This window comes from Melanostigma gelatinosum (assembly GCF_949748355.1).
Source record: "Melanostigma gelatinosum genome assembly, chromosome: 1".
NCBI classification, from domain to species: Eukaryota; Metazoa; Chordata; class Actinopteri; order Perciformes; family Zoarcidae; genus Melanostigma; species Melanostigma gelatinosum.
The window spans coordinates 21,196,160-21,208,774 of record NC_136634.1 but is presented as its reverse complement, the minus strand read 5'-3'; the positions used below and the strand labels follow the sequence as shown (position 1 = coordinate 21,208,774).

The 12,615-nt window shown below is 41.3% G+C and overlaps 3 protein-coding genes across 4 annotated transcripts; all 3 read left to right on the top strand.

Annotated features, from left to right (window-relative positions):
- Nucleotides 1-2,030: 2,030 nt before the first annotated feature.
- Nucleotides 2,031-3,772, top strand: LOC306775149 (metallothionein A-like). Of its 2 annotated transcripts, none has more exons than XM_079265432.1 (4): nucleotides 2,031-2,113; nucleotides 2,928-3,013; nucleotides 3,117-3,182; nucleotides 3,539-3,772. In XM_079265432.1, the coding sequence occupies exons 2-4, from the start codon at nucleotides 2,989-2,991 to the stop codon at nucleotides 3,628-3,630; spliced, it is 183 nt and encodes a 60-aa protein (XP_079121558.1). In that variant the 5' UTR covers nucleotides 2,031-2,113; nucleotides 2,928-2,988; the 3' UTR covers nucleotides 3,631-3,772. The 2 variants fall into 2 exon arrangements, with proteins under 2 accessions (XP_079121558.1, XP_079121559.1); XM_079265433.1 differs by having other exon boundaries at nucleotides 2,036-2,113; nucleotides 2,852-3,013.
- Nucleotides 3,773-4,514: 742 nt separating this feature from the next.
- Nucleotides 4,515-5,590, top strand: steep1 (STING1 ER exit protein 1). The gene has a single exon (XM_079273924.1). The coding sequence runs from the start codon at nucleotides 4,637-4,639 to the stop codon at nucleotides 5,312-5,314; it is 678 nt and encodes a 225-aa protein (XP_079130050.1). The 5' UTR covers nucleotides 4,515-4,636; the 3' UTR covers nucleotides 5,315-5,590.
- Nucleotides 5,591-9,099: 3,509 nt separating this feature from the next.
- LOC306781458 (metallothionein A) lies at nucleotides 9,100-10,355 on the top strand. Its single transcript, XM_079274328.1, has 3 exons — nucleotides 9,100-9,238; nucleotides 9,362-9,427; nucleotides 10,130-10,355. Exons 1-3 carry the CDS (start codon nucleotides 9,214-9,216, stop codon nucleotides 10,219-10,221), a joined length of 183 nt encoding a protein of 60 aa, XP_079130454.1. The 5' UTR covers nucleotides 9,100-9,213; the 3' UTR covers nucleotides 10,222-10,355.
- The last annotated feature ends 2,260 nt before the right edge of the window (nucleotides 10,356-12,615 follow it).

The window sequence follows — 12,615 nt, the reverse complement described above, 5'->3', positions numbered from 1 at the left end:
GAAGTTGGCTGTAAAACCAAAGCAATGAAGTGAAAGATGCTAAAATGATCTGAGGGGAACTGCATAGTCACTGTAGGGGATAATTCTCAGTGCTTTTGTCACGACGAGTGACCCCTATCAAATTACACAGTCGTTTGGTTAATTGTTTGAATAAAAGATATTGCTTGGGAGCAGCATTAAAACCGAGCTACTGTTCATCATGGGGAAGGGTTGCCCGCACTGAGACCTGTCCATCACCATTGACAATACCGTGGTGACGCCAACTCGGACTGCCAGAAACCTGGATGTGACCCTGGATGTTCTCAGCAAACATTGCATCGGTTACACGCTCCTGCAGATTCCTGCTCTACAACATCAGGAGGATTCGCCCCTTCCTCACTGATGAGACGGTGCAGGTGCTCATCCAGGCTCTTGTCATCTCCCGCCTGGACTACTGCAACTCACTACTTGCCGGAGCCCCGGCGTCGGCCATCAGACATTTGGAGCTTGTCCAGAAAGCTGCAGCTCGCCTGGTGTTCAATCGCCCCTAGTTCTCCCACACAACTTCCCTTCTCCTTTCTCTACACTGGCTCGCTGGATGGTAAGAGCTTGCATACAGTTTAAGACTGTGGTGCTAGCCTACAGGGCAGTGAAAGGAACAGCTCCGTCCTATCTCCAGGCCATGGTCAAGCCTTACACCCCCGCCCGACCTCTTCGCTCTGCTGCCTCGGGGCGATTGGCTGCCCCGTCGCTCAGAGGTCCCTGCGGCCGATCGACCCGGTCACGTCCTTTTTCTGTCCCGGCCCCTCAGTGTTGGAATGAACTCCCCACTGACGTCAGGACGGCAGAGTCGCTGGCCATCTTTCGGCGCAGGCTGAAAACTCACCTCTTCAAGAAGGCCTACCCTTAGCCTTCCACTTAGCACTCACTTAGCATCTATTGTATTCATACTAGCTTATTGCACTTAAATGTGCACTTAAATGTAACTGTCACATTAATGTTCCTAACAGTGTTTACACCTTAAGGGTGCTTATGTTTCAGTGTTTGTTGAGTTTCTCCTTAATCATCCTTAAAGTTACAAAATGTGTTTCATCACAGCATCACACCTTCTCTATTTCCATTGAAAGTATAGGCTAATTCACTTAAATTGAGTCAACTATTCAAACCCGAGGTACATTTGTTATGGTTGCACTACATGTGTGTCATTTACTCATTGTTCTGTGTAATGTTGGTATATTTGCAGTATGTGGGATCTTAATGCTAAACATTTATATTCCTTCCAAGAGGCACGTTTCTCGTAACGCAATAGACTGTAATGTATGTGTTGTGGTTCTTTTCTATTCATTGGTATTATAGTTGTTTGTAAAAAAAATAAATGAAGTTGCACTCAGCTCTAAATCTTTTCTTTCGTGAAGTGATTCACCCATTGGTCACATTACGCACGCATTCAGTGGAAAAACACTCAGAGCATGCCGGACGGTGGTGGCGTGCGCAAAGCAGGGACAATGTTGCCTTCAGGTTCCCACTACAAGCTCCTACATCCAAGAGTGTTGAAGGTAAATAGTCACCCACCTGCGTTAATGTCTGCCAGCTAAACGTTGCGAACTAATAGTAAAAAATACAGCCAGCTACATGATAGTAGTCTACAGTAGTGTTATTTGCTGATGTCATACGCGTATGATCCCTTTAGGATTCAAAACATGAGAAGTACACTAATAGTCTAGGCTACTAACTTCAGTTTTATCATAAAATGGTGATGATGGTTATTGAAAGAAACCTCGCCGATCTTTTTGTAGTGCCTATAATTATATATGGCCTCTGCAATCGTCTATCAAATGAAAAAAAGACTCTTGAGTTAGATATTTCCTACAGCAAGCCATACGTAAAGGCAGCACGTTACAATTGCCTGTTTACTGTGGTTTGCTCACGGGCGCTGCGTGAAACGGCCGGGTGCAGAGCAGCGCGGGGAGCAGAAACCACAACGCTTGTCAGTTTGTTTGCGCCGTGTGCACAGACCTACTGAGAAACACGACGGACCATGTGACAGGAGCAACATGAACGGGAGAGTGGAACTATTCCTGATGTGTTCACAATGACATTGCCGTTTCCTATATCGAGACAAAATAACTCAAATGTAAGTTATGGTCTATATAAATGTATTAGAAATGTATTTGCAATCTATATCGTGTAAGATGCACTAAATTGCGTATAATTAGCCATTGTATAAGTTAATTCATCGATTAATTAAGCATAGCCTAAGTTATATTTGAAAATGATTGTAGACCTACCTCATTTAAAAAAAATGAATATGATAGGACTTGAATCGCTCCTAATTTGCTTACATTTATCAGCTTTCATTTAGACAGCAAATACATAATTACATTAGCCAATTTAAAATATTCTGCCCGCAAACCCACATGCGTTTTTTTCGAGGGGATGCTGTATCAGGAGTCTTTATTGCACCCGTCACGCATCTTGATCAATACACTCTGCCACGTATCTTGACATTTCATTTTGTAAATCCGTGCGCAAACTATGAGGATGGCTTATTGAACTTTAAACAACGCAATGTCTCTACGTAGATTAACAAGCCTATTGATCGCACACATCACAGACAATGTGCTCCACTACACTATAGTGGGAGACACACGTGATATTTATTGCCCCCATATAGGCTACCTGAAAAACACTATAATAAATAACTTCCGTTTGTGTTCTACTGCCATAGCATTGGTGTCGCGAGGGGGGGGGGGTTACGTAATGTTCAGACAACACAACAACTCATCCTCGCCTGGGAGTCTCTCTTCACGCGCTCCAAGACGTCGTGTGCACAAACCTCTTTGTAATCATCTACTACGTGCCCTCCTGCCAGACTCAGTTTGCACCCGGTACTGTTGTCTCGAGGACGCTATAAAACCACCGCCCATTCCCTCACTTCCACAACACAGACTCATCTGAGACAACCGACACAGCTGCTTCAGACGAAGACACGAGATCATCAACTGAAAAATGGACCCTTGCGACTGCTCCAAGAGTAAGTGTTCGTTGTTCACGTTTAGTCTTGACATTTCTCGTGATGTTAGCTGTCTTTGTTATCAGCAAATATGAAGACGATCTGCTTGATTTTTGTTTTCCAGCTGGAACCTGCAACTGTGGAGACTCCTGCAAATGCACAAACTGCTCCTGCACCACCTGCAAGAAGAGTAAGTCAAATGAGCACCTTACGAGTCCTACATGATGAGAGGAATGTATTGGGGGTTTAGTTTTCACCCATTTAAAGACTATTGGGTGCGATGTATACCAATATATCCGAAGCACTCTGTAATTAAGCTGGTGATTTCTAATTCAAAATGTGTCGCTTGATTTTGTTAGCAACTGCCAGGTGGCTCTAATTGGCTTAATGAACTACAACAAAAAGGTGTGAATTTAAATTCACTAAGTTGAACAGTTTTTGCTCCAACTATGCAGTGTCTGGAATGTAGCCACTCATTTATCAGAACTGTTTATCTCAAAGGGATTTGCCTGATTGAATGACTATTTATGGACCTTCTTGTTTCAGGCTGCTGCCCATGCTGCCCGTCCGGCTGCACCAAATGCGCCTCTGGCTGCGTGTGCAAAGGGAAGACGTGTGACACCAGCTGCTGTCAGTGAGGCGCCTGTAACATCAGCCCTCTTCTGTCCTTGGGATGGAGCCAGTGTGAACAATGAATTGTTAATTACAGTTGCAAATGTCAACAGAAAACAATGTATTTTGTACTTGTTTTTTAATGTTGAAATAAACATGTTTCCTTAATATGGATGTGCTGTCTTGGTTTAGCTTAAAATGGTAAAAGCAGGGTTTGAAGCCTCAGTATAAAATGAACTGAGGTGTGATGATTTAGATGTGCTGATACAGCGTAAAGTCATCTGACGAAGGTCAAACTCTAACGGAGGCAGTTAAGTTTATTTAAGTCATTTCATTATCAAAGGGGAAATCTCCTCACCACGAACGGTCCAGGTTGGTCCTGCCAAGATTTTCACTGTAACATGTTGCTGCTCAGTGTGGTGTAAAGGGGCTCTTTAGTATACCCATTTCATATCAGACTAAAAAATGGTCATTTGTGCACAGAAGTTTGCCTGCAGGGCTTCCTTCCAGAAATGTTAACGTATGCACAATTTCCCTAAACCTTGACCCAAATTGTTGCCCAAACCAAAGGGAATGTGTCATAAAAAACCTTGCGTCATTTGTTAGATAAGCCAAATTAATTCGGTGTGGTAGAGGCCAGTCTTTGGTTGGACTTGCAGTCAAATACGTCAACCCAAAACATTTTACTTAATCTGTAGGCTTTTCACAAGCCTGAATAATTGACTTAACTTTCAAACAAACATGTTACTGTACCTTCCTTTATCATGTAGGTCAGAAATGTAATGCATGGAATTATTATATCAATAGAGTGCGTCATTATCAAGTGAGTTAATTTGACCTGCGACTCCGCGGAACGATAAGGAGAGATGTTTGTTTCGGGTAGGAACAGTAACAGTGACGGACACCGGAAGTGTTGCGTCGTTTCTGATCAGGAAAACATTTCAACCAGTGTTCCGTCGCCATGGCGTTTCAACAATAGGGTTGAATTCAGCGGTGATTCACTCGTATTAGAGCACATTGAAGTGACTGAACATGCCGAAGGTCGTGTCCAGAAGTGTCGTCTGCTCGGACACCAGAGACAGAGAGGAGTACGATGATGGAGAAAAGCCTCTCCATGTCTACTACTGCCTGTGCGGACAGATGGTTTTGGTGCTGGACTGCCAGGTGGAGAAGCTGCCCATGAGGCCCCGGGACCAAGCCAGGGTGATCGATGTGGCCAAACACGCCCACAAGTTCTGCAACGTGGAGCAGGACGAGAGCGCGTACCTCAAGCGGGCCGAGGGCATCGAGCGGCAGTACCGCAAGAAGTGCGGCAAGTGCGGCCTGCTGCTCTTCTATCAGCACCAGGCGAAGAACCACCCGGCCACCTTCATCGTCGATGGAGCCGTGGTCAAGTTCGGGCAGGGCTTCGGCAACACCAGCGTCTACAGCCAGAGTAAGCCGGAGGCTCCCAAGAAGGTCCGCGTGATGATGACCAAGCGGACCAAGGACATGGGCAAGTTCAGCTCCGTCACGGTTTCCACCATCGACGAGGAGGAGGAGGAGATCGAGGCCAGGGAGGTGGCGGACTCGTACGCGCAAAACGCCAAAGTGATCGAGAAGCAGCTGGAGAGGAAGGGCATGAGCAAGAGGAGGCTGCAGGAGCTGGCCGAGCTGGAGGCCAAGAAGGCGAAGATGAAGGGCACTCTTATTGATAATCAGTTCAAGTAGAGGAGGCTCAATGGGGGGGTTCACACACACTCACACACACTGTGACACAAAGTTATCCTCTGGAGACCCACAGTGGATATTATCTGTGAAGTACTGGCCAGTAGTTGTTCAACCAGTATACTGGACAGCACTCCAGTACACAGAGAGGACAATATGTGGACATATGCGGGACTGATGATGTGTGTATGTGTTCAGATGGTGATCTTGGGGTGAGGTTGTAGACCTTTTTTAAAAAAAATAGTTTAAATTGTTTTGTATAAAAATTAAAAGGCCAGATTAACCTGTTTGGTATTTCTTTAAAGCATTTGTCCTGCTTGTTATGTTCACCGTGGTGTCTGTGCGTCCTGCTCAAGTCTTCAGGTGTTTGAAACCGTGAGTTCAAGGTGGCTGATCTGTAAAAACTGTCAAATATGCTGAGGTCTTGAAAATGTGTGTTAGTGCACACTGCTTAAAATGTCTTAAACATGACTGAATGATAGAATAATCAATGACGGCAACAAGTCTAAAGAAAATCCTTCAAGTAAGTTATCAAGAATTATTGCCGAATGTTCTACATTTGTTGGACAAACAAAGTTATTGCAAAACATCTTCTCATGTTATAGACTAAATTAGTATAAAAATGATTTGATAGAATTAATCTGTATGAAAAATAATACTGTGTTGCAGTTTTATAAACGGGATTAGAAACTGCTGTCACTCGGCCTTTGCCCACAGAGGAGCACAGGTGTAACTAATGAAATCATTGGTGGCTGAATTCCATAGCTGCTTTAGTTTCCTGAGTCACACCATCATGGATTTAGGATTTGTATGCCTAAATAGCATAGCGCCATCTTTAATGTCATTACATTGACAGACAGCAGCAGCTAAATCTGCTATTGGTAAATTCATACAATTCAGATTTTTCTTTAATTTTAAAGCACTACATGTTTTCATATTTTAAGATAAGAGGGAATATGTTATTTTTGATATTTATATTGATATATACAGTGTACCATACACAGACTGTGTCAGACCATGAGTCATGGAAATGTAGACCAATGTCTGACTGACCCTAATGTGGATAAAAAGTAAAAGGCTTTGCAGGACAAATGAGAACATGATTTATAGACTGGCCTACAACTTGGTCACAGCGGATGTAAAAGTATTTAGGTCAATAGGTGTAGACTTTTCTATTTTTTGGCAAAAAGCAGGGGTCTCATTTATATAACAGTGCTTATAGGATCCACACTAAATGTTTGCGTTGAAAGGAGGAAATGCACGTACGTCAAAAAATATTCTGATTTACAAAACCTTGAGCCTGCCAGTGTGCTCGTTCCTTTGATAAATCCCAAATCAACCTGTAAATGTCCGCAGCTGCTTCAGCCTCACGTCCCGCCCTCTACACGCCCACATCCAACCATAAACGATCAATGAATGAACCTCATGAATGTTGATGCATATAAATGAGCTGCTGATCAGTGGGTCTTTACGGGGAATCACGGAGACTTTCTGTTTTATTTTTACACAGACATCGAAGTGGGTGAAGGGATCCCTGAACACTCGTTCCTTCCTAATTCTTCCATTTACGCACTCCTAACAGCCATAGTGTCCATCGTGCAGCATTACACGCCACGAGTGTCACCGCAGTATTTACATGTTTTACAGAAATCAGACTGATTGCTTTCAAAATGATCGCTACAATCAGTGGTGTCCAGCACCCTGGATGTCACTTAAAATAAGTACGTTTGACAGGAGATTACAGTTTATCAATGAATGTATTTATTTATGTTTTCTTATGGCATTGAGATTAGGACTGACAATGAGGATATGGAGTGATCGTGTGAGAGCTGTCACTGGCGATATTTCCACACTTTCTACACAATCGTTATGTGCAGGAGATGAAGATTTGCCAGGTGAGGTGACTGGAGAAGGTGAGAAGGTGAGTGAGTGACACTCCAGTGCACTCTGATACTCGCTTCAGATCGCTGTTTACAGTTTGTCTGTGTACAGCATGCTTTTTATGTTTCTGAATCAATAAAGTTGTGTTGAATGTAGCGATTTTACTCACAAAAACTTTATGAAAACTTAGATCGTTTTGGTGATATATGCACAGATTATTGAAAACTAATGACGCTCTGTTCTGCGATTCTTTATTATACACTGATTGATTCCATTCACGTGGCTAGCTGATTCATAATGTAGCCTACACCTGAAATACAAATCGCTCAAATACCTAATGAGGGAATTTAGTTCATAACTGTCCCACAGGGGAAAAAAAACCTTCTCTACGTATAAATGTGTAGATGTCTCCCTCTAGAGCTCTTTGGCACAAACAGCACCTCTCTGTGCAGTGTGCAGTGTGCTCATGTCTTTACAACCAGTGCCATGGGATTCATGAACAAAGTTTGAATGTCACATTAATACTGTCTGTTCAAATTACACCACAATCCAAACTGTCTTAACAGACAAAATGAACAATCAGGGCTCACTGAGCTTGATTGGTGTTCTGAAGTGTTTTTGCATGTATATTATACTTCACTAATCACCTCCAACTGTTGAAATAATATATCGTAATCACTGCAGAAGAGTCACTGTGACAATAACCACCATCTGTAATTATGTCGATTCGGCTGAGTGTAATCAGAAATTACAAAAACTGAGTTGCACAAGAAAGTCCAGGCTGTTTTTAATGTAACTGTCACATTAATGTTCCTAACAGTGTTTACACCTTAAGGGTGCTTATGTTTCAGTATTTGTTGAGTTTCTCCTTAATCATCCTTAAAGTTACAAACGTTTCTCGTAACGCAATAGACTGTAATGTATGTGTTGTGGTTATTTTCTATTCATTGGTATTATAGTTGTTTGTAAAAAAAATAAATAAAGTTGCACTCAGCTCTAAATCTTTTCTTTCGAGAAGTGATTCACCCATTGGTCACATTACGCACGCATTCAGTGGAAAAACACTCAGAGCATGCCGGACGGTGGTGGCGTGCGCAAAGCAGGGACAATGTTGCCTTCAGGTTCCCACTACAAGCTCCTACATCCAAGAGTATGAAATGTAAATAGTCACCCACCTGTGTTAATGTCTGCCAGCTAAAGCAAACGAACAGTAAAAAATACAACCAGCCACATGATAGTATTCTACAGTTTATTATAATTAGTTGACGTTATTTTATGGATGATGACAATTACATCAGCTGACCAAGACTGTTAGTTCGGTCTCTCCTCTGTGCTGAGGAGAGCAGACAGCGCAGATTAAATATTAAGTGAAATTTGATTTGATTGGTTTATATATTTTACAATTGAAAGCTGCTTATGGAATAGTTATTGCTCACTAGCACAAATAACACTACTGGTTTGATTTTTTTTATGATGAATGTGCAAAGTAACGTGTGGTATGAGGCGAAATTAAATGTGTAAGAGCCATCATACGTATAATGATATCTCTCAGGTTTCATTTTTAAAGTCTGGCTTCAACATTTGCGTCGTTTTTATAGATCATAACTTTTGCGGTTGAAGTTGTGTACCCCTCTTTCAGGCCCCGTTTTTCGCGTAACAGTTATAAATGAGACCCCAGAACTTTGTGCATGACTTGATTGATCTGTGCATACCGCAATTCGGTACAGCACATTCTAGGGGGGGGGGGGGATTATGTAAATTTCAGACAACACAACAACTCGTCCTCGCCTGGGAGTCTCGTCACGCGCTCATGTTAGTTAACCAAGAAGTCGTGTGCACAAACCTCTTTGTAATCATTATACGTGCCCGCGTGCTGCGTGACATGCTCAATTTGCACCCGGTTCTGTTGTCTCGAGGACGCTATAAAAACGCCGCCCATTCCCTCACTTCCACAACACAGACTCATCTGAGACAACCGACACAGCTGCTTCAGACGAAGACACGAGATCATCAACTGAAAAATGGATCCTTGCGACTGCTCCAAGAGTAAGTGTTCGTTGTTCACGTTTAGGTTTAGTCTCAACGCTTCTCATGATGCTAGTTGTCTATTTTGACTATTTGTTCTCAGCAGACAATATGAAGCCGTTCTGCTTGATTTTTGTTTTCCAGCTGGAACCTGCAAATGTGGAGACTCCTGCAAATGCACAAACTGCTCCTGCACCACCTGCAAGAAGAGTAAGTCGAATGAGCACCTTACGAGTAGCCTTCATGACGAGAGGAATGTATTTGGGATTTAGTTTTCACCCATTCAGACTATTTGATGCGATATGTGCGTTGGTCTATTCCCTGAATCATTAAATTAGGCGATATGATATTATAATTCCTCAGCACTGATAGTTTACAGCTGATGTTCAGTTGTTTGTTTAGGCCGATCTGAAATCTACTATAGCGCGCATTTTGAAGTTTGATGCTGTTGCCAAAGGGTCACTTAAGGACTCCAGTTAAAGTCCTGATTGAGCTTAGCTTTGACTATTTGTTTTCTTATTGTTTTTAGTATAATACACTGTTATTATCATGATGGACATTTTAGGCAGGTTTGTTTTATGTTCTGTTGATGCACCTTTGTACTCTTGGAAGTGAGATCATTGACCGTTCCAAATCACACTTTCTATTTGTACTAAATAAACATGGCAGATGCACTTAGATCCATATGTATTGTGTGCTTTCAATTGGGACATACTATTGTACCATGACATTGCGCCATAGAACTTTGACCCGATGCAGAAGGACATCCTGGTGTTTTTGGCACGCTGCATATTTGAACATGATGACTGTTTTTCTGTCACACTTGCTGTGGTAATATAGTTATTGGAACCAAGTTTATCTCAAGGTGATTTTTCTGATTTGAATCTTTATGTATCTAATTTCTTGTTTCAGGCTGCTGCCCATGCTGCCCGTCCGGCTGCACCAAATGCGCCTCTGGCTGCGTGTGCGAAGGGAAGACCTGTGACACCAGCTGCTGTCAGTGAGGCGCCTGTAACATCAGCCCTCTTCTGTCCTTGTGATGGAGCCAGTGTGAACGATACATTGCTAATTTCAGTTGCAAATGTCAACAGAGAACAATGTGCTGGTCTTTAATGTTGAAATAAACATGTTTCCTTAATATGGATGTCTTGGTTTATCTTAAAATGGTTAAAGCAGTGTAAAGGGTTTCAAGCCTCAATATAAAATAAACTGAGGTGTGGTGATAAGATGTGCTGATGCAGCGTAGTCATCTGACCATGGTCTCTCTCATAGAGGCAGTTAAAGACGTTCAGTCCTGATTTCATTATCAAAGGGACAATTCCTTCACCAGGTGGAAGTCATTCAAGACAGTCTATTGAGGAACTATCAAAAGGGGCTTATTTTCTTGAATATACAGACTCCACATTTCATGTCAACAAAATGAGGCCGTGACATTAATTGGCACAATTAATTGGCTACATGTGGCAGCTCAAGCTTTCTTTGGGCTTTTGTTTCAGAAAGCAAAAGCACGTCAACTAAACTCATTTGATGTTCTCAGGCTCGTGATTTGTATGCGTTTTACAAGCCTGAATAAATTATTTGAGTTTCAAACATATTAAAACTAAAACAGCCTGTTTCTTTAAATCATCTTGTGATGCATCAGATTATTGGCTCACACCTGACCACAGTTTATACTTAAGGTTGATGCATTTGTAGGCTTGTCTGTCTCTTGGCAAATACCGGTAACAAAACTTTGTTAAACATGTTTAATAGAAACAGTTAATGCAACTACAAAGTTACATTGTTACTGTACATGGTGATGTTCTAAAAATGGTTACAAAATATAAATTAATTCAGCAGTACAAGTAAATATTAAATACCCTTTTTTAAATTCAAACTCAACATACAAAAAGCCTGTTGTAATTTGCTGATGGTGCTTTCCAAAGGCACCAGGTTGACTGATGATTCGGTCACTTTAGGTCAAAGATCTCTGTGTTTTGTGAACAGTTTAACAAGCAGGGCTGTGATAGTCTATCTCTCTGCTGTGTTGTTTAACAGAGAAAACAGTGCATATGGATTATATAATGAAGTGGCTCTGGGGGTTTGGCCCCACATGACTAGATCTGTCCTAAGCAACAGACTGTAGCCTGGATTGTAGCCAGTGGATTCCTCTCATTTGGCAACAGCAAGGGCTAAAATAAATTAGCAGTGGCCTGACAAGGCCTTTCTGCATGTGGGGACCGACAGTTGTTCAGGATTGGCACACTATGAACTATATTTTCAGGACTAATGCAGTTCCTGAAAGTTACCTTTTAGAGTGGAAGGCAGTCTTAGGTGTGTTTGATAAATAGTAACACGTCTTAGCTTTTGGGCTGGATAAAAGAGTTAATTGTGAAATGCTACTATATCAAGTAAAAGTAAAAATGTGGAGCGAACAAGTTTAGTCATTGAAGTTTGGTAAAACATGACATATGAGAAACATTCTAATAACCTCTAGCCACTCATCAAAGAAATCACCGACCGACGATATAGAATCAACATGCACAATATTTGAGCTATTATCAAAAGCAAATGTTTTAGATGGCTCGACTATCAGATAACATATGGTGAAGAAAAATATTATCCGTTTATTTTACAAGAATTGAATGGAAAAAAAATATTTGTGACCAGAGAAAAAATATAGTTTTATAATGTCCTATGCTATATTAACTAAAATTAGAACAATTAACAACTGGAATATATAAAACAATGTGTTTTGTATGTTTGGATAGTAGCAAGAACTCAGACATTAACTTCACTTTTGCCATTTGTCACCAGTTTGCAGAGCTGTGTTGAGGTGAATCTTTAACTGTTAGCCTACAATACAAAAAACAAGAGGAGGCTGATTGGGACACAATCATTTTTATTTTACATGTCACTGTTTGAAAGCAGACACTCAGAGTTCAACAGAGATAAAGTCAGTCTACTCATTTCCTAACTTACATTGAAACTCCCCTTGATAGTAATCATTTTAGTGCTTTAGCCTGCAATCTATAAATCTCTTATTTCACATGACCTGTTGACCTGAGTGGTACAGTGTTGCTTAACATGCTGACCCTGGACATATTTGGGTAGCTGTTATATGTTGTAACCATAAAGAAATGCATCTCAAGATAATTACATTTTCACAATGAAACAGCTATCAATAAACGATCGAACTTTTACGATGGTTTTAAAATTCACAACATGTATGATTCTCTTGCAAAAACAAATTGTGAATATCTCAACCTTGCATAGTACATGTGTTTTTCTGCCTTAAGCCTAATGCATATTGTGCAGACATAGAGGATGGTGGATTTATGTTGCTCCTATGGGCATTAAGTATTATATTAACCATGCTGTATTTATCAAAGTTACAATCTATCTTTTATATAGCATTG

Bases quoted from the DNA above. Each gene is read 5' to 3' on its own strand.
- LOC306775149 (XM_079265432.1), top strand. From the start codon at position 2,989: ATGGACCCTTGCGACTGCTCCAAGA. The intron at 3,014-3,116 runs GTAAGTGTTCGT...TTTGTTTTCCAG, and splicing joins CCCTTGCGACTGCTCCAAGA to CTGGAACCTGCAACTGTGGA. The intron at 3,183-3,538 runs GTAAGTCAAATG...TTCTTGTTTCAG, and splicing joins CTGCACCACCTGCAAGAAGA to GCTGCTGCCCATGCTGCCCG.
- steep1 (XM_079273924.1), top strand. From the start codon at position 4,637: ATGCCGAAGGTCGTGTCCAGAAGTGTCGTCTGCTCGGACACCAGAGAC.
- LOC306781458 (XM_079274328.1), top strand. From the start codon at position 9,214: ATGGATCCTTGCGACTGCTCCAAGA. The intron at 9,239-9,361 runs GTAAGTGTTCGT...TTTGTTTTCCAG, and splicing joins TCCTTGCGACTGCTCCAAGA to CTGGAACCTGCAAATGTGGA. The intron at 9,428-10,129 runs GTAAGTCGAATG...TTCTTGTTTCAG, and splicing joins CTGCACCACCTGCAAGAAGA to GCTGCTGCCCATGCTGCCCG.